Source organism: Phaethon aethereus (assembly GCF_964289735.1).
Source record: "Phaethon aethereus genome assembly, chromosome: 10".
NCBI lineage: Eukaryota > Metazoa > Chordata > Aves > Phaethontiformes > Phaethontidae > Phaethon > Phaethon aethereus.
Window position 1 is genome coordinate 68,140 of NC_138586.1, and position 26,537 is coordinate 94,676.

The 26,537-nt window shown below is 53.2% G+C and overlaps 2 protein-coding genes across 2 annotated transcripts in view; both read right to left on the reverse strand.

Moving 5' to 3' along the window:
- Nucleotides 1–795: 795 nt before the first annotated feature.
- Nucleotides 796–5,629, reverse strand: RPS4X (ribosomal protein S4 X-linked; the record flags this gene model as incomplete). Its single annotated transcript, XM_082004381.1, has 7 exons — nt 796–948; nt 1,572–1,729; nt 2,381–2,552; nt 3,618–3,715; nt 4,138–4,299; nt 4,886–4,967; nt 5,555–5,629. The coding sequence occupies 7 exons, from the start codon at nt 5,627–5,629 to the stop codon at nt 847–849; spliced, it is 849 nt and encodes a 282-aa protein (XP_081860507.1). The 3' UTR covers nt 796–846.
- Nucleotides 5,630–6,519: 890 nt separating this feature from the next.
- HDAC8 (histone deacetylase 8) overlaps nt 6,520–26,537 on the reverse strand; it is a gene marked incomplete at both ends in the record, with an annotated part of 45,335 nt that continues 25,317 nt past the window's right edge. The window contains 3 exon segments of the mRNA XM_082004154.1: nt 6,520–6,927; nt 6,929–7,275; nt 18,377–18,482. Coding sequence (XP_081860280.1) covers nt 6,520–6,927; nt 6,929–7,275; nt 18,377–18,482 — 861 coding nt within the window.

The following is a 26,537-nucleotide window of genomic DNA, read 5'->3' on the forward strand; positions in this document are numbered from 1 at the left end:
CCCTGCCCGCCTTGGCCTCCAGGGCCTTCCCCACAGCCACTGCTGTGCTCCAGCCACCCGGCCCCCAGCCCCACCTCCTGTGGGGCACCAGCCCATTCCAGGGCTGGTGCTTAGCACTTGCCTTTGCTGAACTTCCTGGGGTCCCTAGCAGACCACTCCTCTGCCCTGGCCAAGTCCCTCCCAAGAGCTGCCCGGCCTCCAGTCACTGCTACTGCCACCCCCAGTCCAGGGCCCTCCCCTGTCCTGGCTGTCAGCATGATCCCTCACACGCTCTACCTCCCATGGAAAGTCACTTCTTCAAGAAAAGCAGCCTGTGAAGGACCTCCCCAGTAAGCAGCCGACAGCTAGGCTCAAGAGGCCAAGCGCCACCACCCTCAGAGTCCAACCAACCAGCCAATGCACCCCCCACCCCTGGTGCTGGTCACAGAGCCTCCCCTCTCTGTTCAGTCCCACAGCCAGGGGCAATCCCAGAGGGCCTCAAGCCTGTCTGGCACCATTGGCCCCAGGCAGAGCCCAGCTGCTGGCTCTTCCCAGTCCCCTGCTCCTCGAGTATGTCCCTGGGAATGATGTCCTGGAGCATCTGTGCCACCACCTTCCCGGGGAAGGACCAGCCTGGAGGTTCTCCCACCACTCCTCCTTGCCTTTCTGGAAGATGGCTCTGGCCATTTTTCAGATCACCAGGAGTGTCCCCAGGTCAGCAGGCCCTTCCAGAGAGCAGTGTGTGGCCTTGGACTGGCATGGCATGGCTGCCCCCAGCCCTCACATGCTCCCCAGCCAGTCACACAGCCATTGGGTAAATGGTTTAATTAATACACTGAAAGGACCGCTGCCAGCCCGAGCTGGAGTTCACCCGCTGCTCTGCTTGGCTGCCAGTCTCTTGTCTCTCTCTTCGGCAATGGTCAGGCGGATGCCCTTTCCACGGGGCAGGGAGATCCACGGCTTGTTGCCCTGAAGCAAGGGAGAAGAAGCCACCTCATATCACAAAACGCCAGCAGGGGCTGAGCTCTCCCTCTCAGGGGGGAAAAGCACCAGAAGCCAGCCCCTGCCCATGGTGGGCCATGTACACACAGCTGTGGCACTGGCCCAGCACAAGCCCCGCAGGAAGGTGCCAAAGATGCACAAGCCTACAAGTGCCTTTTTTGGTCACATCCATAAAAAATGCATTTTAGCTAAAAGCAAAACACCATCTCTTTCCAACCTGGACAAAAGAGTCCATCAGGGACAGTGAGACAGCAGATGCACTGGAGGCGGAGGGGCACTCTCAGTCAGAGCAGCTGCCCAGGTCACATCAAGATCCGAGTACTGCACAGCTCACAGCTCTCAGAAGATTTAAAATAAACACAGGGCTGCGTCTTGAAAACACACCCTTTCCTAAATTTACGAATGCTTCCCTTTCCCAGACCACTCAGAACCACAGGGAGCAGAGCCAGAACTGATGCCAGCGTTTCACTGTGGAGCTTCACTGTGCGGGAAGGCAGCTGCCTACAGAAGACACCAATGCCCCTTTGCTTCAGCCAGCAGCCCCCAACAACAGGAGAGAACCCACCCGCCTTGTGTCCGCGCAGGCTTACTTTGCCAATAACGAAGATGTTGGAGAGCCTAGTGGCAAAGCTATTGCCATTGGCATCCTTCACATGAACCACATCAAACGATCCAGGGTGTCTCTCTCGGTTGGTGATCACCCCAATACGGCCCAAGTTGGCACCACCGGTCACCATGCACAGGTTACCTGGGGTGAAGGAAGACGGGCGTGACAAGAGCTGGAACCAGATGCCACGTTGAAGCTCTTCCGCTTGGGCTCTTGAGCACCACTGGAGAAGGGCAGGGACAGAGCTGCACTGGCCCCCAGAGCAGCCACCAGAGTACCCGGTGACACCTACATCCCACAGGAACCCTGGCACACCTCGAGAAGCCAAAGAGCTCTCTGGCCCCAAGCATTCCCATAACAAGCATTCCCCACCACCTTCTCAGTTGTGTTAGCACTAAGGAGGCGTTCCTGTACCACTTGTTCTGACACTGCTCATGGCTCCGCAACCAAGATCTTCTCCCACAGCAAAAAGCCAGGAATCTCCCTATGGCTGCCCAGAGCTTTCCACTCGCAGCCCTGCGAGAGCTGGACTCAAGCAACTTCTCCACAAGCTTGCTGCTTCTACCTAGTACCTGCTTGCTCTTGGAATCGCTCCAAGTCCCTATGCCAAATGCCTCCCACTGCCAGCACATGGGAGGAATCCCTGCTCCAGCTCCAAGTGCAGAAGTCCCAGTCCCAAGGCTGCCACCACTGCCTCTCTAGAGCAAAGATGTCCAGCATCTGTATTTAACTTCCATACCGCTCTCCACGGTGGGGAACAGTACAGTGTTTTACATCGGATGCAAGACCTACCTGTGTCAAACTTTATGAAATCTGTGATCTTGCCTGTCTCCAGGTCAATCTGGACCGTATCATTCACCTTGATGAGGGGGTCCGGATACCGGATGGTGCGGGCATCATGGGTCACCAGATGAGGGATTCCTTTGGTACCCACAAATATCTTCCTCACCTTGCACAGCTTGTACTGCAAACAAAACCCAACACTCAGCTGAGGCAGCAAGCAGCACCATGGACCAGGGGATTCTTGTCCCCCAGAGGGCTGCCAGCCACAGCACGCCTCAGACCCCAAACAAAACACCAACACTCCAGAGTTCACAACAGGAGCCCAGGCAGCAACTTGCCCAGCTCACTGCTCCAGCAATGCCTCTTGTCGGTCTGCCACACAGCTATGCTACAGCCCCACCGGAAAACACCTGTGCTTCAGGAACAGCAGCCAACCCTGGGCTTCAGCCTCCCCAACAAACATGGCTGCATTTTCCCAGGAAAGCCTACACCACAGCAGTCCCCCCATTTTTCCCGGAAGGCCCTGGTCACACAGCAGAGCCCGTCTTTCTTCAGGACCCAAGAGAGATCTGTATGCCTCTTGAGGGCACCCTGGTTTCCCTCCTTTCACCCCTGACTCCTTCACAGACACTTTGGGACTCACAGGTCAACACAGAGTGGCAGCCAGATGTAAAAGCATATCACGGGAGGGGCAGAGAGGCCCCCAACACACCTGCCCTTAGGGAGGACATGCAAAGGAGACTCGCAGCTCAGGAACACCAACATGCTTAGGTTAAGGAAACATGTGTGGGAGTCGCTCCCTGACACCCAGGGCCAGAAGGCAGTTTTGTAAACACTTCCAGAACAGACCTGGGAAGGAGTTCAAGGATTTTGCACCACAGGCAGTCCCATGTTCCTGGTCACTCTTAGCTTGCAGAGCCCTACACTCAGGCTCACCACACTACAGCAGAGCCACCCCCACCCCAAAGCTCCCTATGAAGGTAACCCAGCCCATGCCAACAGTGGTCATTTCAAGCACCAGACAATGCACCTGCAGTCATGTGGGAGTTGCCCTCATGTCACAGAGAGATTTCCCCCCACCAAAGGCTTCATAGCCCAACCCTGAAGGCCCTGATCTTCTCAAAGGTAGCATGGACTCAGGTCTCGGGAAAAAGCCAACAGCTCCTGCTCAGGAGATGCCAAAGAGGAAACACTGCCCAACTAAACCCAGCTGGGCCCATGCTTCCACCAAGCGGAAGCCCCTCACCTTGGCCTCTTCAGGTGTGATGCGGTGAACAGCAAACCGGCCCTTGGTATCATACACCAAGCGGAAATGCTCGCCTGTCTTCTCGATGCTGATGACATCTGATTTCAGAGAGGGAAATAAAATAATAGCTGTTATCAGCCATGTTACCGAACACCGTTAACTCAGCACGTCTGAAAAGATCTAGGGACTACTGAACAACGCTTCAGGCATGAATGATGAGGCTGGTATCTCCTCTTGACCAGAGGCTCATCTTTTACTGTGATACAGTGCAAATTAGTAAAAACTGCCAAAGGCTGAAGTCTGAACAGCAATGTACGCCTATGCAAGCAGGCAGTTATAGGCTACAGATATCTGGCTTTGGTATTCATTGCAGTGCACAACTCCAAATTAGATAACTACTTATCTTTTCTTCAGCTCCACCAGGAAAGCACCTTTTGCTCCAAACCATGCCAGCCTCGCAAAACATCCCCCACCGCAGTGCAGCAGAGCTGCCAGAGGTGCCCCAGCCCTCCTAGCTCACCCATGAAGCCTGCAGGGTAGGTGATGTCTGTGCGGACTTTGCCATCTATCTTGATGAACCTCTGCATGCAGATCTTCTTGACCTCGTCTCCTGTCAGGGCATACTTCAGCCTGTTCCGCAGAAAGATGATGAGCGGAAGGCACTCCCTCAGCTTGTGAGGGCCTGTCGATGGACGGGGTGCCTGCAAACAGACGCTTTCTGCTGGGTGCTCAAGCAAAACAGCAGCATTGGCTGTCCCCAGGGAAAGAACACTACCACGCCGACAGCTCCCACAGCAGCACCCAAGGACAGCTGTGTGGAGCCTAACTGCTAAGCAGGCAGCAAGAGGCTGCAGATATCTTTCCTTGGCATTCACAGCGCTTTTGCCCCCAAAGTCTTACCAGCCTCAGAAAACATTGGCCCCAACACAGTACAACCATCTCCTGACCCACCCCACTGAAGGAAAAACACAACAACAAGCAGGTTAAAAGACAGTAGCCAACTACCCCACTGCCATATCCCTTGCAAACAGGGGAAACACGAAAGCTGCTCGCAAAGCCCCTAACAGCAAGCATCCCCTTCTCGCCTACACTGCCCAACAGACCCAGCTCACCACCACCCCCCGAGCAGCGTGCCTGAGCATGCCCGGCCGGGCGCGGGCACCCCCCTGGTGAGACTGCGGAGACTGCGAAGTCATCTGGGCCTGCAGACAGCGGGAAAAGCTGCTGCCGCGGGCAGCCCGGGCCCGTCCCCATCCCCCGTCCCGCACTCACGAAGACGCCCGTCAGCTTGTCCAGCATCCAGTGCTTGGGCGCAGCCACACGCTTCAGGTGCTTCTTGGGGCCGCGGGCCTACAGGACGGGACGTGTTATGGGCCGCCGCCAGGCCCGGCCTCCCTAGCCGTCCTTCCCCGGACCCCCCAGACTCCCACCCGCCCCCACCCTGGCGGCGGGCTCCCTCCCACGCCCCTCGACGCGGCGGGAGCGGCAGCAGCCCGCCGCGGCTGCTGGATGGCAGCGGATAGCAGCGGGGAGCGGCCGTGCCGCAACCTCACCATGGCTGCGCTCCACCTGGAAAAGGCCTCTGCTTCCGGTCCGCCGCTGATATCCGCGGGCGCGGCGGCTCCGCTGCCGGGCGCCCCCTGCCGGCCCGGACGTCCAGCACCGCCCCGTGCAAGGGCGGACGGGGTGTGTGTGCGCCCCCCATGCGGCACAAGCTCGGCCCTCCCCGCGGTGCCCTGCTGACGTGCTGCCCACAGGAGATGAGGGCCAGGGTCTGGGCAGCCCCCACCAGCGAGGTGGGGTGCACCCTCCCCTCCCCGCTGCAAGCGGCCTCTACGGGGACACCTCCGTCCCGTTAGCGGGCGGCTGTGTCCGTGGGGCACGGGGTGGGGGGTCGTGGGAAGGGTGACCGGATCCCTCCCGGCCCTCGCCGGTACCGTGGGACAGACCCTCACGTTGTGCCCCTGCGGTGTGGGAGAGCGTGTGACGGTAGCGGGGGTGGCACACGCCATTCCCCCTTCGGGGCGGGGGAGCTTGGAGACTCCGAGTACCCCGGCTGCCCCGGGAGTCGAGCCGGGGGGGCACCGGGTGCCGGGCCAGCGCCCCCCCCCGGTCCACTGCCCCTCCAGGGTGGAGCTGGGACTCCACACAACCGCTCGAACCCGACTCTGGGCCTGAGGACCAAATCCCGAAGGCAGCTCGGGGGCCAGCGGTCCCCGACTAGGCTCCCTGGGGAGGCTGGCGGGTCCCCCCGGGGTACGGGCGTCCCCGGGGCACGCCTAGCCCCTCGCGCCCCGCCAGGCAGCCGAATGGAGCCGCCCCGCAGCGGGCGAGCCCCGGTGGGTCCCCGCAGCATCGCTTCTGCAGAGGGGCGCGACAGAGGTCCCATCCTCGGGGGTGACACGATGGGGACCCCGCGCAGGTGGCACCCCTGGCGCCACCGTAAAGCCGGGAGGATGCACGGGTGCTGCGGGGGGCAGACCCTCCTCCCACGCCGGGCCGCTTCCCACGGCGTTTCCCGCGGAGATGGACCACCTTGTCGTCGTCATCCCCAGCCCCAGCGCTGAGCTGGACAGGGACAGGGGCAAAGCCGGGGAGACAAACGTGCTTCCAGATTTTATTAGACAGCAGCTTGAGACCTCCGCCTGCCCTTCCCAGCGAGGGCGGCTCCGCGTTGTGGGCGGGCAGCGCGGCCCCACCCCGGCTCCAGCCCCGAGGGTGGCCCCTTCCCACTCTCGGCCGGACTCCGAGCATTCCCTGAGCCCCCACCCCACCCGCAGCGCCAGCCCTCGCCCCCCGTGGGCCGGCTGGGGTGCACTCCGCGCCCAGCGGCACCGGATCGCGGGTCCCTGGAGGGGCGACGCGGGAGCCCCCCGCCGCCCGCCCCAGCCGCCCTCCAGCCTCAGCAGCCGGCTGGCAGGTCCGCGGGGAAGTCGAACTCGTGGTGGCCGAGCCAGAGCTCCGGCAGCTCGTCCGCCCTGTCGAGGCCAAGCTCCAGCACCAGCGCCCTGAGCACCTCCTCGTCCACCGGGTCCGAGTCGATGATGCCGGGGCCGGCGGCCGGCGGGGGCCAGCTCCCCGCTCCCCGCGGCTGCGTCCCCAAGCCCCAGCCGGGCTGCGACCCGGGCTCCGCGGGGCGCAGGACTCCCCCCGCGGCGCGGTGCTGGCTGTTGAGCTTTTGGAGGTGCATGCTGGCCAGGAGGTGGGGACCCGCCTGCAGGGCCAAGGAGGCGGCGGGGCCCGGCGGAGCCCCCCGCGCGGCGGCTGGCAGCTCCCCGGCCCCGGACGGGTAGCGCAGGGTCGCCGCCACCTCGCGGTCCTTCGTGCCCCGGGGCGGGGGGCGTAACGAGCTCATCTCCTCCGGGGCCTGCGAGGACACGGCGGCACTCAGGGGGCGCGGGCTGCCCGCCCCACCCCGGGCGGATGGGGGCCGGCGGGGTTCCCAGCCGTGGGAGGGAGGGGGAAAGGCTGGAGCGGGGCGGGGAGCGTCGCCCCGGCTCCCCCCCGCGCTTACCTGGGCGGCCCCGCTCCCCGCTCGGCTCCGCTCCCCGCACAGTCCGGGCAGCCGCCGCCGCCGGATTTATAGCGGCCCCGGTGCGACCGGGCCGCGGGAAAGGCGAAGCGTTAGCGGGGCCGGCGGGCGGGCGGATGGGGCGGGCTGGGAGGGATGGGACAGGGCGGGACAGCCCCCGGGGGCGGTGCCGGCACCGCCTGCCCCTCCGGTCCCCGGCTGGACCCCCTTGCCGCCTCCTTCTAGGCTGGGTCCTTCCGTGTCCTCCCTGTTCAGGCTGGGACCCACCATGTCACCCCATCCAGCCTGGGCAACCCCAACCCCGCCATGTTCTCCCACCTGCCTCCCAACCTCTTGGGTGGGAACTCCCAGATCCCCCCCATCCAGGCTGGGATACACTTGTTACATCTATCCAGGGTGGGGTGCACGAAGGGGGTCCAGTTGGTGCCAGGGCTGGTGAGGGTGATGTGGGCCAGTGCCCTCGGCTGGCTGGAAGGGGATTTGGGTGTGAGTAGGTCTGTTGACGGGGCACTGGGTGTACCCCACGAGCCTTAGTTCCACTTTTTGCACTTTTCTTGCTTTGCACTAAGCCGAGCTCCAATTGACTCTCCGCATTCAGGGATGTGGATGAAGACAGTGGAGGGAATGCTTTACCCCATGCCTCAGTTTCCCCAGCTGTCTGTGGGTGGGCAACCTGCCTGGTTTAGGGCACCATATCCCTACAGTCCCATCCCCAGCTGCAGCTCTCCCTGCACCTCACCTAAACCCTGTTGAAAGCCACAATGTTTGACACTTGTGCGGGGGGTCCTTTTGTTTATTTGTTTTCCCAGGTGTGTTCCTGAAGCAGCTCCGGCATTTCACAAAGCCATCTGTGCCTGGTGCAGGGACGGAGCATGTGGGGCCCTGATGTGGGTCGCAGGGGGCTGGCAGCCAGCTTCTCTGCTCTCTCATATCCCACTTTTCTCCTGGCTGAATGTTCTCCAGGGCTGACATCTCCCCTGGGCACTCAGAGCCTTTGCCAGCCTCCTGCCAGTGGTCACTGCACAAGGCCAGTCTCCCCCACCCCATCGCAGCAGGCGCCAGGAGCACACGGGGGAAGCAGTGAGGGGGTCAGGAGTCACTCCACAGGGACATGGGAGCCACGTCCAGCTGAACTCCCTCCACACTGGATTTCCTGTTTTTTGGATCAACAGTGAAAAACAAGATCAAAACAAAGCCAGGCCAGGCTGGGAGTCCCTTCATCTTGCTATTTATTCCAGTGTAATCTAATTAAAGCAACAGGAAATATGCTTTCCCACAGCGACTGGATGTCTTTAAAAGAAACAGCACAAATAAAAGCTCCGCAGATCAGGTGAAGGAGGGGACAAGGGCAGCAGAGGCCAGGCTCCATGGCCCGAAGCACCAAGAGGGATCTGCACCAGGTATCGGTGTACCTGTCCCCTTGCTGAGACGCCTCACTGAGATGCCAAGTGGCAGCTCTCATGGGGCACTGAGGCATCTGGAGGTTCATCTGAGATCTCCCAGGACAGGAGCTGCCACCCTGCCCTGCATCTCCCTCAACACTCTGGAGAGCATCCCCAGTGTCTGGACCCTCCACACAGAATTTCAGGAGCCCACCCATCACTCTGGGGTGCATCTCTGTGCTGCCTAACCTGATGGGGCTGGAAGGGATGGTCACAAATGCAACTGCAGATCCTTGCTTTCCAGCACTGGCTGCACCTCTGCCGAATGCATGAAGTGCTGTTGAAAAGAGCACTGGCAAGGCAGGGTGGGCGCAGGAAGAAAGGAGAGGGCTGGAGGAATCTTTCAAATACTTTATTTAAAAAAAAAATTCCCAGATAAAAACATAATGGCCATGCCTTTTCTGTGGGTAAGAGGCACAGCCTGTGCCCTGGGCCCCAGCTGACCCTCGGCACTGCTCCCCAGGTGGGCAGCTCAGAGGCCTTGCTCCTGCCGGAAGGCAATGTGGTGCTGGGCTCCAGCTGTGGAGGGTTCACAGCTCTGAGCACCCCCTCTCTTAAAAAACATTTAAAACCAGTTGTGAGAATAAACTCTGTGGTGTTAAAAAAGGAAAGAGGAGCAAGGGAGGCTCTGGTGGCACTGGAAGGCTGTGGCTGGAGAGCCCACACTCCTGCCTGGGAAGAGTCACGGTGCTCGTGGTGCGCAGCAGCTTTTCTTCTTTAAAGAGAAAAAAAATCAACCAACCAACAGTAATTTCTTCCAAATTTCCCCCACAGCCACAAATTTCACCAGCTGCTCACATAAACACGCTGTCTTCCCCATGGGAAATGCTCTTGCAGAAACCTGAGCCTTCCTTCTCTGCTAAACAACATGTTTCAGATTCCCTGCAAATAAAAGGAGGCAGAAAAGGATATTTCCACTGGTATTTCAGCCCGACGGAGTGGCCCAGCCAGGGGCAGGGGTGCCACCCCTATGCCTGACGGACTGGGCAGAGACACAGGAATCCCAGCCTCAGCACAGACCTGTCCCCCCGGCCCTTCGCTCCCTTTGCAGAAGCTGCTTCCCTCCTATGAGCCAGGCTTGGGGAACTACCAATGGGAGACCCTGCCACCACTTCTGCTATGAGTCTCTCCTGCAGGCTGGTCACTGGTTTGGGATTCATGGGCCAGCACCGGCGGGGCACATGCTCACTCCCTGCTGCCTTGTCCCTCCTCCGAGCTGGATGCGCTGCCAGGAATGTGCAGCATAGATACCTCCCTTCCAGCTCTGGAGTGAGATGCTGTTCATCCCCTGTCTTGGCCAGGCCAGGGAGATGTTCCCCCCATAGGATTGGCCTGTGCTTGGGAATGGACACCCCAGGGCATCCACAGCCATTGTGGGTGGCTTCTAACACCAACACATCACAACATGCACAGAGAGTGCAAAGGGTAGCCAAGCCCTGTCTTGCTGCCCCCAGCCCCTCCTGGGTACAGGGACAAGACAGATGGGCAAGGGTATTGAACAAGGCTGGCAGGAGCTCACAGGGCTCACCCAGCTGCCCGCCCTGGACTCCAACAGCTTTCAGTCTCCTGCGTGGCTAGAGGACTGTCCCAGCTCCTGAGGAAATGCATGGAGATCAGGTGGGGAACCATCTTCCTTTGCCTTCAGGCAAGGCCCAGCCATGCATGAGGCTCTGAGAAGAGCAAGGTGGCTCTGGCTCTGCCCCAAGGGCTGACGGAGGGATGCCAGTGCTGCAGAAGCCGTCCCCAGGGATGCTACACACACTCCTGTGAAAGGCAGACCAGGGTCTCTCATTAGGCCTGAAATAAAAAAGGGTAGCCGAGGCTTTGCAGGACCTCGGGCAAAGCACTTGGCAGCCGACCCTCAATTCTGGAGTAGCTAAGTGTGCTAAAGAGCGCCTGCAGGCTGGGCTGGCAGTCCCTGTCCTCTCCCTGCTGCCTCCCCACCCACAATTTCCCTTTAAGACATAATGGTTTACATCCCAAGCAGATGATAAAGACTTTTCCTGCGTGCCAGGCGACTGGACGGTCTGCACTCACACTAACTGCTCCACATGGCAGCTGGGGCTGCAGTTGCTGGAGCAGGAAGGGATGGAAAACCCAGCAGCTGCCAGCATAGTCAAATAGGCAGCAAAGCAATGCTGGGAGTCATGAGTTAAGAGCAGGAGTCATGGCTCTGCTGCTGTCAGTCTGTCCAGCACCCTGCTCCATGCCCAGCAGGCCTGTTCTCCCAGCGCTGGCAGTGCCACATCCCCCTGTGCAGCTTCGGGTAGGGGCTGCAGTTCTGCATTGCTCCATCTGTCACCGTTTCACCGCTGAGGGGGATGGACCCTCCTTGCCCCACTCACTCCTGCTGCCTCTGTCACTGCCACTGCAAGCACAGTAGAAAACTCACTGCAAGGGAAAACCAGTCCTGGAAGGCACTGGGCTCTTGGACCAGCCTCCTCGTGGTGACTGGGGAGGGAGGATCAGGGTTTCTGTGCTCTACCCTCTGCCTTAGGCATGACTTCTCCTCTCAGCAGGTGGCATGACAGAGGGAATCCTGCTATCCAGCACCTGAGCTTCCTGCTCCACTTCAGCCACGTGACACTGGCTGGGAAGCCTTTGGGTGCTCACCTGCAGGGTCTGGATCTGCATGGGAGGCATCCTGGCCACTGCAGGGGAAAACGCAGCATAGCCTGGAACTAGTTGAGCACAGAGCAGAGGGCTGACCAAGCTTGGGGTCTCAGACCCCTTCCCGAGCAGACAAGCAGCCCACCTGGGGCACAGACCACACTCACGCCAGCTGGTCCCCAAGCACACATCCAGCACCTTTGAAAGGTACTATCAGGGAAGACAAAAATGTCTGGGATCCACCTGTCTCCCTTCCTCCCCTACAAAGCCATGGCTACTAAATCCATTTCGTTCCACAAGCACAGAAGCCTTCCTAGGCACAAAACACACATTGCCATCAGATCCAGCACTTGCAGTGGCTGTGGCATTGCACCTCCTTCAGGAATGCACTCAGGTTCCAAGGGAAGTGGCTGTGAGCTGAGCTGGAAGTGTCACTTGAGGGTGCAAAGGTGCCATTCAGGCAGAGCACTGCACACAGTGCCCTGCTCCCTCTCCCCTCCCTGCTCCCAGTGCTCGGGGGCCTTGGTCCTTCTCCTAGGTGTGATGCTGAAGAAGGGACACCGAGGAGGGCATGAATTTCCAAGCCTTCCTGCTCCTGAGATGGTCTGATGGGGTCTGACAGCAGAAGAGAGGGGTTCTAGTTAAGCTGCAATTGCCTTGGGAGCCCGTAAGTCAAGCATACGTAGAGACGTATAAACCGTAGGGTTTATAACTGCCTCAGGCCCCAGGTAGCACTTTGACAGGTGACAGTAAAGAGAAGGACTGGTCTTTTGCAATATGACAAAGCAGGAAACAAAAATCATCATGTGTAGGAGAGAAAAGGAGTGGGGGAGCTGTATGTAACAAAGCGCAGCAGCTGTGATCAGGCAGTGGACCAAATGTTCCCAAAGAAGCATTTCAACAGACCCACACTGAAGTTACCCATCTCCAAAGGACGGGCACAGACCAGTCCTGCAGGTTTGCACCTTCTTCCAGGCAGCGGTCCATCACATGGGCTTGGGGACCACTGCCTGAATATGATCCAGGTGAGGCTGGTAGTGTGCCATGTTACAAGCCCACTTCACCAAGCATGGAGTCTAACCACTTGCCTTGTATTAACCTGTGTAAGTCACTAGAAGACATGGCTGTTTTCTGAGTTGCTTCTACCGAGTTGGAGCACCTGCGCTCTCCTGGGAGCAAAGGATGGAAGCTTTGCTCCAGGGTAAAGGGCTGCCTCAGAGAAAAGACTTGTGCCAGGGCTGACTGTGTGCCATGTAACTGACAAGCTCCAACCAAACTTGCATGCAGGAGGAGGACATGAGCTCAGGGCATAAACATGCAGAACTTGGACTTTTGATGAAACAAATGGTGATTTAAACCAAAGAGGCACAGGAATGTAAAATACTCTATGTCAGGCTTGTAACAGGTGATGAGGGTACATGTGGGAAGTGGTATCTCACCAAGCTGTGGTAACCGGACCAACAGCAACAGGCAAGCATGTCTAGCAGTCAAACTCGGCCAGGGACTGGAGAGGCTGGGGAACTGATAAGTTAGCCATGGTGCAGGGGAAAGGCTAAATATGTGAGCTCTCCTCTCCTGAACTCGGTCACTGTGGTACAAAAGGGAACAAAAACCATGCATCAGAAACAGATGGAACATATTCCCCTGAAAGCATCTGCTTCTCATTTAGCCCTACACAGCCTCCAGGTCCTCCTGCATCCAAACGTTAACCCCCAGCTCCAGGCAGTCCACTAAGATATTTCTCTCTTATTGACAGGGTAACCCCAGCCATGGTACTGTCCCTGCATCCAGGCTGAGACCTGGGCTCACACCCCCAGCTTTTTCTGCCTAGCTGTAAGTAGCTGCCCTCCTCTGTAGGAAGCCTCTGTGTGGACACATGTGTCTGAGGCTGATGACACCCACAGCCACGTCCAGCATGCATTTCATCTCAGTCCAACCCTCCTGCCATGGGCAGGGACATCATTCAATAGATGAGGTTGCCCAAAGACTTGTCCAACCTGACTTTGAACACTTCCAGGGATGGGGCATCCACAGCTTCTCTGGGCAACCTGCTCCGGTGTCTCACCACCCTCATCGTAAATCATTTCTTCCTTATGTCCAACGTAAACCTACCCTTGTTCAGTTTAAAATCATTGCCCCTTGTCCTGTCACTACAGACCCTGGTAAAAAGCCTCTCTCCAACTTTCTTAGAAGCCCTCTTTATATATTGAAATGCCACAATAAGGTGTCCCCACAGAGCCTTCTCTTCTCCAGGCTGAACAACTCCCAACTCTCTCAGCCTTTCCTTCTAGCAGAAAGGTTCCAGCCCTTGGACCATTTCCATGGCCTCCTCTGGAACAGCTCCAATAGGTCCATAGTGCTGTTCTGTGCTGGGGGCCTCAGAGTTGGATGCAGTGTTTGGCGGGGGGGGTGTGTGTGTGCGTGTCTCACCAGTGTGGAGTAAAGGGGCAGAATCCCCTCCCTCGCCCTGCTGGCCACACTGCTTTGGATGCAGCCCAGAACACGGTTGTCTTTGTGTGCTGCAAGCGCACATTGCCAGCTCATGTCCAGCTTTTCATCCCCCTTCTCAGCAGGGCTGCTCTCGATCCCTTCATCCCCCAGCCTGTATTGATACTGGGGTTGCCCCAACCCAGGTGCAGACCCCAACCCTGCACTTGGCCTTGTTGAACCTCATGAAGCTCACATGGGCCCACTCCTTCAGCCTGTCAAGGTCCCCCTGGATGGCATCCCATCCCTCAAGTGTATCAACGACACCACTTAGCTTGGTGTCATCTGCAAACTTGCTGAGGGTGCACTCAATCCCACTGTTGTGTCATTATTAAAGATACTGAACAGTACTGGTCCCAGTGCAGACCTTTGAGGGACACCACTTGTTACTGATTTCCACTTGGATATTGAGCCATTGACTGTAACTCTCTGGGTGCACCCATCCAGCCGATTCCTTATGCAACACTCCATCCATCAAATTCATATCTCTCCAGTTTAGAGACAAGGATGTTGTGTGGGACCATGTCAAATGCCTTATGGAAATACAGGTAGATGACATCAGTTGCTCTTCCCTTATCCAGTCACTCCATTGTAGAAGACAACCAGATGAGTCAGGCATGATTTGCCTTTTGTGAAGCCATGCTGACTGTCTCTATCTCCCTGTCATCCATATGCCTTGACATAGCTTCCAGGAGGATCAGCTCTATGATCTTACTGGGCACAGAGGTGAGGCTGACTGGTTGGTAATTCTCAGGGTCCTCCTTTTATACCATTTGTAAAAATAGGCATGATGTTTCCCTTTTTCCAGTCACTGGGGACTTCACCTGACTGTCATGACTTTTCAAATATGATGATGATCGTATTTTTCAAGTATGACCTCTCATCACGACTGGCTGTTTATTTGCAGTGTCACCAATTCTTTACAAACCTGACCTTACTTTTAAAAAAAACTCCTCTTAACAAGGTAATAGAAGCATAACCCAAGCCACTACCAGGCATGTTGCGGCCATCCATCTGTCAGGAAGATTTCAACAAAAACGGACTTTAATTTAGGCTGTCTGTGATGTAAGGTTTAAAGAGTTTGGGCATATGGCTCCTATTAAACTGGTCCATTCCCAAGGACTCATCTTGTGCAGTGCCATGCATGTGCTACAGGCCAGACCAGGCTAGCCAGAACAGTCCATCTCATCCAAGACCCACTCACTGCCTGCTGCTTTCCTGTGAAGCTTCCAGATGTGGCCAAGGAGATGGTGGGGGCCTCCCAGCCTCGCCTGACATCCTTCCTATAAGCCCCTGCCTTCCTCAGCAGGCTTCACAAGCTGGTACTGGCAGAAGGGATGGACAGAAGTGCCATGGCAGCCTGAGGTCCCCTTCCTTCCCCCACACTGCCTCCAAGGAGTTGCAATTTCAAAGCACTGACTACAGGCCAAGAACTGAAATCCCAGAGCACCAAGCCATTCCTCATTTTCAGTGCTGCATGATGGGATATGACAGAGGAGATGATCATCTGCTCCTCAAGCTTCTGTAATGAACCAGACCCTCAGCAAATCCTTGTGCCCCACACAATGGATTTCCAGAACAGTAGCTGTCCCCAGGACCAGTGCTCTGCTGGGCTGGCAGCAATATCCTCTTGACTTTGCAGAAGCCCCTTTCTCACAAAATGCTTTCAGCCCTACCAAGACAGTGCACCCTGCAATCTTTCCTCAATGCCCAGTGCAGATGCGTGCCTGCTGCTTTGTACCCATGTGTGCTTGCCAGGCACTACTGTCATGCCAACCTGTTCCACCATCTCTTGTGGGTGAGATGCTGAATATCGGTCCCCTGTAATGATCCAGCTGACTTCAACTGATTTTTTAAATCCTTTGCTCTTTGCTTCCTTTATCCAAATCAGTGGATGTGAAAGTCTCAGTTGTACAAGGACTTGAGACATTTCCAGCTTGGCCAACTTGGAGTCTCAGTTCTTGGTGTAATGCTATTATAAGCTAGGTACTTTGGCACTTAAAAAATAATGGAATAGAAACTCCTATTTTTTTCCTAAAAAGAGCTGGGACATCCTTCTCACTTCAACTTTGGGAACTGTAGCAAGTTCTGAGGGTTTATAAAACTGCTGCTGGGTCCAGTTAATCCCAGATGAAGATGTGCTGCTTGTAGAGATGGAGCAGACTAAGGTCCTTCAGCTTGGGAAAGAGATGGTGGTGGAAGTGTGACACAGGTCTGTGAAACCACAACTGGCACTGGGAAGGTGAATAGAACTAGTTATTTGCTGTTTCTCATTTACAAGAACAAGACAGCACTCAGTGAAATTACCCAAGACCAAGTTTTACACAAAGGAAAGTAGTTTTACACATGCCAACCATGACACTCACTGCTGTGGACACCCAAAGTCTGAATAAGTCTGGAAAAGGAATAGAGGAATTAACGGGACAGGTTCCTTGGTGGATCTCTAATGTACATCCAGCAACAATGCCTGGCTTGAGAAGCCCCAGAACCACTGAATCCAAGAAACTGGGTAAAGATACCAGGAGACGGATATGTAAAACCAACTGCCATGCTTCTTTTAGAAATGCAGATTTACAGACACATTTACTGTACATTTACAGATATATCTATTGAGCCTACCTTCCCATAGTGAGCTACATACCCTCCTGGCTTTAGTAACCACTCTTGTGTTCAGTGACATTTTTATTAAATACCAAGAAGTTAACACAAGAAGAGTAGGTTCTTCAGGTACTTGAGCAGTAAGCAGAAGCCCAGCAAAGACACAGGCCCACTGCTAACAAGGGCAGGGAAACCAATAACTAATAATACTGACAAAGGTTCTCAATACCTTCTCTCCCTCTGTCTTTACTGGCATATCTGCAATCCAGCAGATCACAAGAACACGGACCTATGACAATGCATGTGTCCACTCACCAGCCAGGATGGGTGGTCTGTGACCTCTTCCAAAGGTTCAACCCACATAAATCTATAAGAGAAGGGGCTGACATTGTTGCAAGGCCACTGTCTGTAATATTTGAAAAGTCATGGAGATCAGGGGATATCCCTGATTACTTTAAGAGGGGAACTGTCACACCTGTTTGCAAGGAGGGCCCAAAAGAGGACCCAGGAAACTACAAGCACATTAGTCTTACTTCAATCCCTGGGAAAGTCATGGAATGAGTCCTCCTAGAAACTACCACAAACCAAATGAAGCAGATGACTCTGAAGCGCCAGCATGAATTTACGAAGGGCAAATCATGCCAGGCAGATCATCTACAACAAAATGACATCTTCTGTTGACATGGGGAGAGCAGTGGATGTTGTTTACCTCACTTTCAGCAAAGTGTTTGACAATGTTTCTCACAGCCGCCTCCTGGACAAACTGGCAAGATACAGATTGGATGGGTGGTATGCAAAGTGGATAGGGAGGGAATAGGCTCCCAGGCAGCACACAGAGGGTGATGACCAATGGCTTTTACTCAGTCTGGCAGCCTGTTACAAGTAGGGTCCCCCAGGCATCAATGCTGGGCCCCACACTGTTCAGCATCTTCATAAACGATCTAGATGATGGGATTGAAAGCAACCTCACTGAGTTTGCTGATGACACCTGTGTGCTGAGGTGGACACATCAGAAGGGAAAGCCATCTTACAGAGACCTGGACAAGGTAGAAGAGTGGGCTAACAAGAACAGTATGAAGTTTAACAAAGACAAGTGCAAGGTCCCACACCTGGGAGAGAATAACCAAAGAGCCCAGTTCAGGCTAGGATCTGTGTGGCTGGGGAGCCACCTTGCTGAAAGGGACCTGAGGGTCCTCATGGAGAGCAAGCTGAACATGATCCAGTCCGCTGCTGCAGCAGCAAAGGCAAACTGGATCCTGGGCAGCATCTGTAGGGGCATTACTACCAGAGATAGAGACAAGATCATCCCACTCTACTCAGCGCTTGTGAGCTGCACCTGGAGTACTGTGTCCAGTTCTGGTCCCCACAAATCAAGAGAGACATGGACAGACAGGAAAGCATCAAAAGGAGGGCCACAAAGATGATCAAAAGGCTGGAGAACCTGCTCTATGAGGAAAGGCTGATGGAGTTGGTTCTCTTCTCCCTGGAGAAGGCTTGGGGGGACTTCATCACAGTATTCCAGTACTTGAAGGGCAGCTACAGAGAGGACAGAGGCTCTCTCTTCACATGGAGGGGACAAGGGGCAATGGGTATGAGTTGCACCAGGAGAGGTTTCACCTCATTATAAGAAAGAAATTTTTTTACTGTGAGAACAATCAATCACTGGAACAACCTCCCCAGGGACATGGTGGAGTCCCCATTTGCTAGAGGTTTTCAAAATGCAACTGGACAAGGTGCTAAATAATCTCATCTAAGCTTCCCTTCCCATGAAAGGTTGGACCAGATGATCTTTGAAGTCCCTTACAAACTGGGCTGTTCCATGATTCTAATAAGGATGAGGTCCCATGCTTCTCTGCCCAGCCAGAGGAAAGGCAATAGCAACCTTTGCTAACAGGGACCCACAGCTCTGAGCTGATGTGCTGTTAACACTTGAGAATCTGAAGCAGGAGACAGACATTGTACACGATGAGTAGTCAAGTGAAAGTGGCTCATCCTTCTAGTCAGTGAGAAAGATTCCAATGGACTTTCCTGAAGTCCTCTCTAAAAAGACCTGTAAGCTTGAAGCAGGAGCATTGGCTTGGACAACTCACCTTTGATAGAGCTAAGAATTTCTTGAATTCTTTGTGGCTCATTGCGGTCTGGTCTGCAGCTCGGTGTGATCTCCAGCACGTAATCAGGACCATACTCTGTGAAGAACTGCAGGGAAGAGGAGAGGAGCGTCAGCAGAGAGGCCTCTGGATGGCTCAGGCTGGAGAGAGGGCTTCCCATGGGTACATATTTGTAAAAAGGCAAAAACATATCTTCTGGCTGAGGTGTAGGCACACCTAGTTTAACTATGTCAAAGAGGTGCTTCTGCAGCCTCTGTACCCACCTGAAATTTGCAACCGCTCCTAATTCAAAGGCTTGGGAAACAGAGCTCAGTGGTGCAGCCAAAAGCAGTCTCATATCTATCCCAATGCTTTTTTTGGGAAAGCTGTTGACACTCATTTTACACATGGTTACTGCAAACCTGATTTTTTAATGAACAAAATTCAAGTGCTGCCTATCAGGTATCCTTCTTTTTGGCTCCCTGCCCCACCTTAGAGAGTGCTGCATTGACATGACTGTGAAACACCTGGAAGGAGAAAAATCCCTGTGCTTCAAGGTTAATAATGTGTCTGTCCTGGCTGAGTGCTCCAACAGTGTGCAGCTGAGCCTGAATGAGAAAATCTGCAGCACATGGGCGCTACAGAATAACACAGAATCACAAATCATTGCCAGCAGTTTTATTTCACAAGCATGCAGCACTGAGCAAAGCAGCAGACACACCAGGGTTAAGAAATTCAGTGGTAAAGTTGCAGTCAGTCCTGTTGCTACCCCTGGAGAGCTCCACCCCATGGAGAGCTAGTCCAGACTTAAAGCTGTTGACCAAAGATAGGGAAATGCACAGCATTATAGTCTCCCAAGTGATTAATGATGCACAGATCTGGGGTTTTCTTTAAGGGTGAAACTGGAGATGGCAGATTTGGCAACACAAGATCAACATCTCTGCGCTAACAGGGTCAACGAGGGCTTCTCCAAGCAGGCCTCAACATGCCAGTACTGATGAGGAAAATGAAGTGGCTCCTGAATGCTGCAGGTCACAGTCCAGCATTTGAAAACGAACCTGAAATCACATTGGGTTTACCAACCTGTGAATCGCAGTGTTAAGGTGCTGCCCATTCTGTAAGCACATCAGCTATTCACACATAATGGGCAAGGCAGCTGGGTCAGGGCAGGCAATATGCTGCCTGCCCTGCTGCCTGCCAGATTTTTTTGTGGGCCAACACAAGATCCCACTGAAAAGGGAGTAAAAGGCCAGATTTTGACAGCTGCACCAGCTCATTTGTGTGGTGTTCAGTTACTGCAGGCCCAGCCAGCTGATTTAAAAAATAGAAAAATCTTTCCTTTTGAGTCAGGGTTTTGATCTATGCTTTGAATGCTGTGAGAATAAGATCCCATCTGTTCCCCAAGCCAACGTGGGGCAGGAGGAAGCCGCAGTACATTGCGGCTGCTCTTAGCTCATTAAAAAATTACCATGACTATTCAGATCAGAGATGGACCCAGGGCCAGCCTGAGTGGGAGCCCTACCCAGGTGTATCATGCAGCATGGGAGCACATGCTTAGCTAATTAGCAGGCTAGCCCTCTTTCTTCGAAGGTGCTCCGTGGTCTGGATGTATATTTTTCAAGCAGACTATTTTCACAGTTTTCTTAAGTAATCTCCTTTAAAGCTAAACATTTTCCTTCCTTCACCTCTGCATGGAGATTGCTTTGGAAAGCCCCTGCTGAAACACTAATACAAGAGAAGAACACTGACATTTTTCCTGCTTAGAAAGACTGAAAATGGCTACAGCAGAAGAAGCCAACTTTGTTTTGGGAAGTCCCCACTGAGCACTGGTGCCTCTAGTCTGGTTTGATTTTGCTCATGTAGTGTGAACAGGAGACAGCTACTCCCAGAGGATACAGGCTCCGCTGGCAAAGCTCACTGACTTCACAAACTAAGCAAGCAAGCTGGCTTATTTGCAGGAAAAAAGGAAATACACATAAAATCTTGACTGCAGCATCCGTGAAAGCGCACATGGAAAAAGCACACCTCTCAGTAACTGGTCTTGGCTGTACAACCCACTGGTTACACAGGCAGTGGCACAGCAGACTTTGTACCGTGGGTCTAGCACAGCCAACCTGGGAAACAACGAGGCACAGTCAATTCTGATGAAGGCACCATTTTGCACTTCCTCATCCTCCGATTTCTGTGGCATCAGGTGAAACAGAGCCCTGATACAGTTTCATGCAACTGTTTTTCAAAGTCTATGTTAAAGGGCAAAAATACCTGGACTTTTGCACTGACGTGGTTTAGGGCAGTTGAGAAGGTTTTGGTATTAAATAATTAATGACCTGTAGAGCAGCTCCATGTGTTGAGCCACCCAGTATGGGTTGCAGAGCGCAGTCACGCAGAAGAGGTTGGGGCCGGCTGGGTTTTACACCACCCATCAGAAAGCAGGTGAGCAGGGCAAGCCTGGTAAATCTTGAACTGGCTTATCCAAGAGTTTTGATGCATGTGCTCAGAAGCAAACAGCCCCAGCTGTTCAATACGTTCCTACCCCTCCACCACAGGTTCCTGTGCAGGTGGCAGGAGAAAATACATGTCCAGTCAGCCCAGGTCACAGACTGAGATGCAAGGCTAAGACACAAATCAGCAGGGCACAGAGGCAGCAGCAGGAGCCCCTGACCATTTCTGCTGCCTTGCACTGGCAGCAGGACAGCCAGGCAGGTAAGCAAGTAAGGACAGGACCACCTCTCATTGCCACAGCTAGAGGTGCTTCTTGTCTCTGAGGATGCACTAACAAAAGAAATTCTTTCAACCTCTCATGAAATGACACAAGCAAGAAGCAGCACCTGGGAATTGGCTGAGTTTTGACCCACACAGGGACCCAGAGAGTCATGTCCACCATGGGAGGCTTAAGCCTTAATACTTCCGAAGAGAGCCCAAAAGAGCCATTTGTACAAGCACCTTGTATCCGCTCTCTTGCAGCCTGGAGGATATTCAAGAGGTGGTTTTCAGTGCTGCAGAAAAGACTCCTTCTGTTTTTTCATCTTTCAGAACAAGGAGGATGTTACAAGCAGGCAAGCTCATGCTTCAGCAACAACAAAATGCCTGCACTACTCACTCATCCACTTATTTGTAGCAGAGGAAAATAGAAGATCTTTTTCATCCCTGGAAAAAAACTGTCATTTTCAGGGATGAAAAAAACAGTGTTGAGAAGCAAGACTCACAGAGAAAGCTAAAAATCCTCTCCTTAATCAGCAGCTCACCTGGAAACTCACAACCACTCCCTTTTACAACTCAGGCATGCCAAAACTGAGGGAATCACAAATATCTAATGTGCAATCCTAAAGCCCTAAGGAGGCCAAAAGGAGCTGAAGTTTAAACCAGAAGGAGGCATACCTGGGACTGAAAATGTCTTCTCTCCAATCAGTGGGGTGTCCCAGAGAAAAGAGCAGTGTGCAGTGTAGTAGCACGACTGCCAAGTGCTTTGGTGGTCTGAAAGAGGGTGAGAGTAATGGTTGAGGAGATGGGAATGTGAAACAACTGCAGGGAAAGAAGTGTTGGAGGAAGAAAAGAGTAGGCATCAAGGCCACGAAAAAGGGTGACATAGAGAAAGGAAAAGACAAAGAGGAGGGGGAAAAAAGGCTAAAACAATAATGTTCTTAAAGAGGAAGGGTATTTTCCACTAAATAATGCCAGATCTTACACCAAGTACTACACCAATAGCAAAAAATTAGGCATCTTATAAAAGTCTAAATTCTATCCCTGATTTTAGTACAAACAGTTCATTGGTGGACACTGCTGCAGGGGGACCATGGCCCACCACACCATCAGCGCTGGATATTTGAAGAAATTCTATGTTGGTCCTTCCAGGCATCCTAAGACTATTTAAACACTGTTCCACTGCTGATCAGTCAAATGCTCTCTGGATCTCAAGACCACAGCGATCTTGTTTTCAAGCCCCTCTCTACAAAGTCATGAACAAAAAAGAACCGCCAAAAGACCTCCATGTTTCTGAATATTGACTTTCTTTCATACTAACTTGATTCCAAGACCTGGAGCTGTAAAGAACATCCCCAAACCCCTCAATGGTGGAAAAGCAGCAAAGTGCTGAATATAACTTGAGTAGAATTTGGCCTGTCATCACCAAAAAAGAATGCCAAACCTGGCTGACAGAGAAATACATTGAGAGCAGCCCAACCTAGCCACTTCACAGTGAGGTGCATCAGCAATGACCTGTCCCAGGCTGCGCATGCTCATGAGTTTCCTTCAGGAGGTGAGCAGAGCCCTGGAGTTGTACAGCAGGAAAGCAGTGCCTGGACTACCTTCAAGCTACTCACAGTCAGGAATTCTGCACTGAACACAAAAAGCTGACTGGTCTGACAGCTCAGTTTCCAGGTTTCATGTTAATCAGAATGGGAATTCCTACTTACGGCAAAGAAAACATGAAGTCAGGAAGCACCAACCTTTGCTTCTGTGCACAGATGCTGATGAGCTATCAAACCATTAGTTGTTCTTTGCCAGAAGCAGCAGAAAAAACCCCCAGGAATCTGACAAAAGGACATCAGCCCTGTGTGCGCACAAATACATACGTACACACACACAGAAAGCATATGCTGTTTCCCCTTCAGATTATCTCATAATGTGTAAATATTTCATACCCACTAGCCTCCAAACCAATTCTCCTCCTTTATGACTTTCTCCTGCCAAATATTCCACCAGTTTACCTTAAATATGCCAACCCATTCCAACAGCACAATGCAGGCATCCTGAAGCACCTCATGGAAAGATTACACAGGGATATATGTTGAGAAGGACTCTAAAAATACACAAAAACAGTCAGCTGTAGCTTCTCTGGGAGTTTCTGTTAGGAAGCTCTGCAGGATTAATGCAAGATGAGCATGTCTCACGCTTAATCAAAGAGAAACAGGCTGCCCCAAAAAGTGCTAGCCTGGAACTTGCACTAGCAGCAAGCTGACAAACTACGTTCTCTTTGACTAGTTCCATCTAAGGGCAAAACATCCCTTCTCTAAATGCAATGATGCATGGAGTGAGAGAAGGAAACAGAAGAATTCCCATCAAAGTGAAGAGCCACATACTGAATACATAGTAAGACACTCCTTCCCCTGAAAATCTGAGATCTGTAAGGTTTAAACTTCTCAAGTCAAAAATCCAGGTGCAAACATCACATGGGAATGTGCCTCATTCAGCCTCTGGAATAAGGCAATGGCAAAGCACTGCCTGGCATCTGACTGCTCTCTGTCATACTCTGAAGCAAGATGAGCCTCCTAGAAAAGACAGAAAGTGTATTTCAAGTTCAGTAAATGGCAGAGCAAGATGGGCTATGGCTCCCAAGGATGGTGTACAAGTATTATTCCAAACCTTGTCCTCCAAAAATCATATTAGCCATCAACCATCTTACTGTCTTCTGCTGTGACAACTGTGACCTGCAAAGACAGGTCTTCCAGATAGCTTTGTTGTAAAGCAGAGCCATGAAGAGAAGCCAGCCTCAATGACTTTGGATGTCAACTCCCAAGCTGTCCCACGCCTTCTACGGGCAGCTTGGAGAGACATTTGAATTTAACAGACTGAGGTCCCCTCATAGAATGCGCAGGAGTGCAAGAGGAGCAAGTTGCTTCCCAGAGAACTCAGTGGGCCGGTATGTGTATTCATATCTGTGCCCAAGGCCTCTGGCAGAGACGCTGCACTGAACTGCATACCCTGCCTGCATCCATCAGCAAACCTGCCTGGTGGCTCGGAGCCTTTTCCCTTGGCAAAGGTGAAGAATGGAAGCTTCATCCTAACTTTGTCCAAGCCCTCCACAAGACAACAGCCCATCTTATGGACGTGGAGCAGGATAAAGCTTGCTTTTGTTTGCATAAGGCTTTCCTGGTTCACTCTGTGGCTTTTTAAACAGAGCCAAGTCTTGATGTGCCCCTCTCCATGCTTCAGAAGAAGCCAGAGGACACACAGCCATCCCCATGTACAAGCTGAAATGCAGCGGGGCAGGAAGAGTGCCCCAGACACACTGCACAAGACATGGACACCCTCGAGGGAAGGTGGAGGACACCTGCATCCTGGGCACTGAATTGCTTGATGGTGTTTGCCTTCTCCACATAGCCACCCACCAAACACCCAGACAAGCACTCCCATGGCATTTCAGAGTTAAAAGCCCCAAGCCAAACCTCTCCTATTCTCACCTGGATGTTAAGTGTGCAGGCCCATATGCTGCCATGCTCAGAAACAAGAAATCAGGCTTTTATGCCCTTAAAGACACAGAGGTCTCGGGAAGCCAGGCCTGAGATTTTTCTCCCCAACAGCATCTGCACAGGGAGCTGCATCAGCACACTCTCACTGTGCTCTCCAGAGTGACCTATCCCCAGACCTCAAGCACCAGCATTTTGCGTAGTTGCCTTACTACAGAGGCACCTCCCTCCGATAGGGACCTGTGCGTGCACGCCATTGGACATGGGTATTTCTGATTGTGCTGTGACCCAAAGGCACGGTTCAGCAGCAGGCTTCCAGGAGACACTGGTACCTAGAACGTACCTCACACATTTCCTCAGAAATTAGACTTGTTTCAGTGTTCCTGGAAAGCAGAAGGTTCCCAGGCCTGGAAGAACACTCTTTCCTGGGGGAGAAGCACAACATGATCCAGTACAGGCTGTCCCACTCTGGCCTTAGACAGGGTTTGCACATCAACTCAAGGTTGAGAGCCTAGCAGATCTCAAACTCTGATGCCCGCCAAAGCCCGTGCCATCCCTCACCAGAAGACAGAGCAATGTGCTGAACAGCTGAACAGGAAGCCCCAGTGTGGGGGATATGCAGGTACCTGGCAGGGACTCTCTCATGATTTTTGTCAACCAACTGGGATTCCCATGTCAAGGGGAACAGATTCACCAGGCATAGATTCATACACACAAAGGCTGTGACATAACAGAGGTGGAGATTGGAGTTGCTAAGACAAGACTGGGGACGAAGACACACACTGGCCCTCACAGGCTCAGGCTGCATGTGCCCTCTGCAAATGAGCAAGTAACAACATTTTCCCAGCTGGCCCCTCCTGGTCCCAGGCTCTAACCATCACATCCAACACAAAGACCAGCCTTTTCAGAGCTTCACTGGTTTATCAGCCTCGGCTATTCATTTCCCACTGATAAGTAAGCAGATCCATCTGGCAATGCTTCCAGTTGACTGTTCTTCCTCTATGAGTGACAAGACCTTGGAGGACCATGGACACAAGAAAGAGTTACCGGTTTGAGTACAGCAGCCACCAGGCTGCAGCCTCAGTTGAAAGCCCACAAGAGCAGGATCAGGCAGTTTGGTCTGTGTGGACAGGAGCCAGCTGGGGAAAGCATCCAAATTAAAAGGCAACATTAGCTGCAGCGAAGACAAGTCTACAACTGCTCAGGATCTGCCATGGCTTCTGATCTCATGGAAAACAGGACAAACAATAACAAGGATGGCAGCTTCAATGCAGACAGCCTGCAGCTGTCCGGCTGCAGCAAGGTTCCTGCCTCCTGCCCATGGCAGTGTTGCCATGTTAAAAGGAACTTACGTTTACTTAAATACCCAAATCTAGACTGGATCAAGAGGGGGTTTTGCAGCTGAGCTTCAATAGAGCTTTCCACTCTTGGAAAAGAATTTTGCTCCTCTCCAGGCTGGGGTGGTCTTTCAGAAACCATGTCAAAGAAGGTGTTTATTGCTGCTGTAATCTTATTACAGAGCCATTCTGTCAGACATCCTCAGACAAACATGGGACCAACTAACCAGAAATTGTTGCATTTGTCTCTAGTTCAGAGACAGCATAACAGCAATCCCAAACCCAACCTTCTTCTCTTCTAAGAGACATTCAGGCAAGGACCCAAACCACTGTCAATCAACCAAGTGCAAATCAGCTGGAGAAATCACTCCCAGGTTTGCTGCATATCTGCACTGCTTCCCATTTTATTTCAAAGTATGAAAAAGACTTAAGCTATAAACCCAAAGGTGCAGTTTCCAATGAGGATGAAAGTCAGCCAGAAAGGCTTTACAAAGAAGACAGGATAGGAAGAACCAAATTTTTACACTGCAAGAGGAGCTGCTGGAGTCTCCAGCTGGGAGGTCTAAGACCTAAGATTTGGGCAAGAACAGCCTGGTGGCACTGGGGATACTGAGACAAAACCTAACTGAGGGAACCCACCAG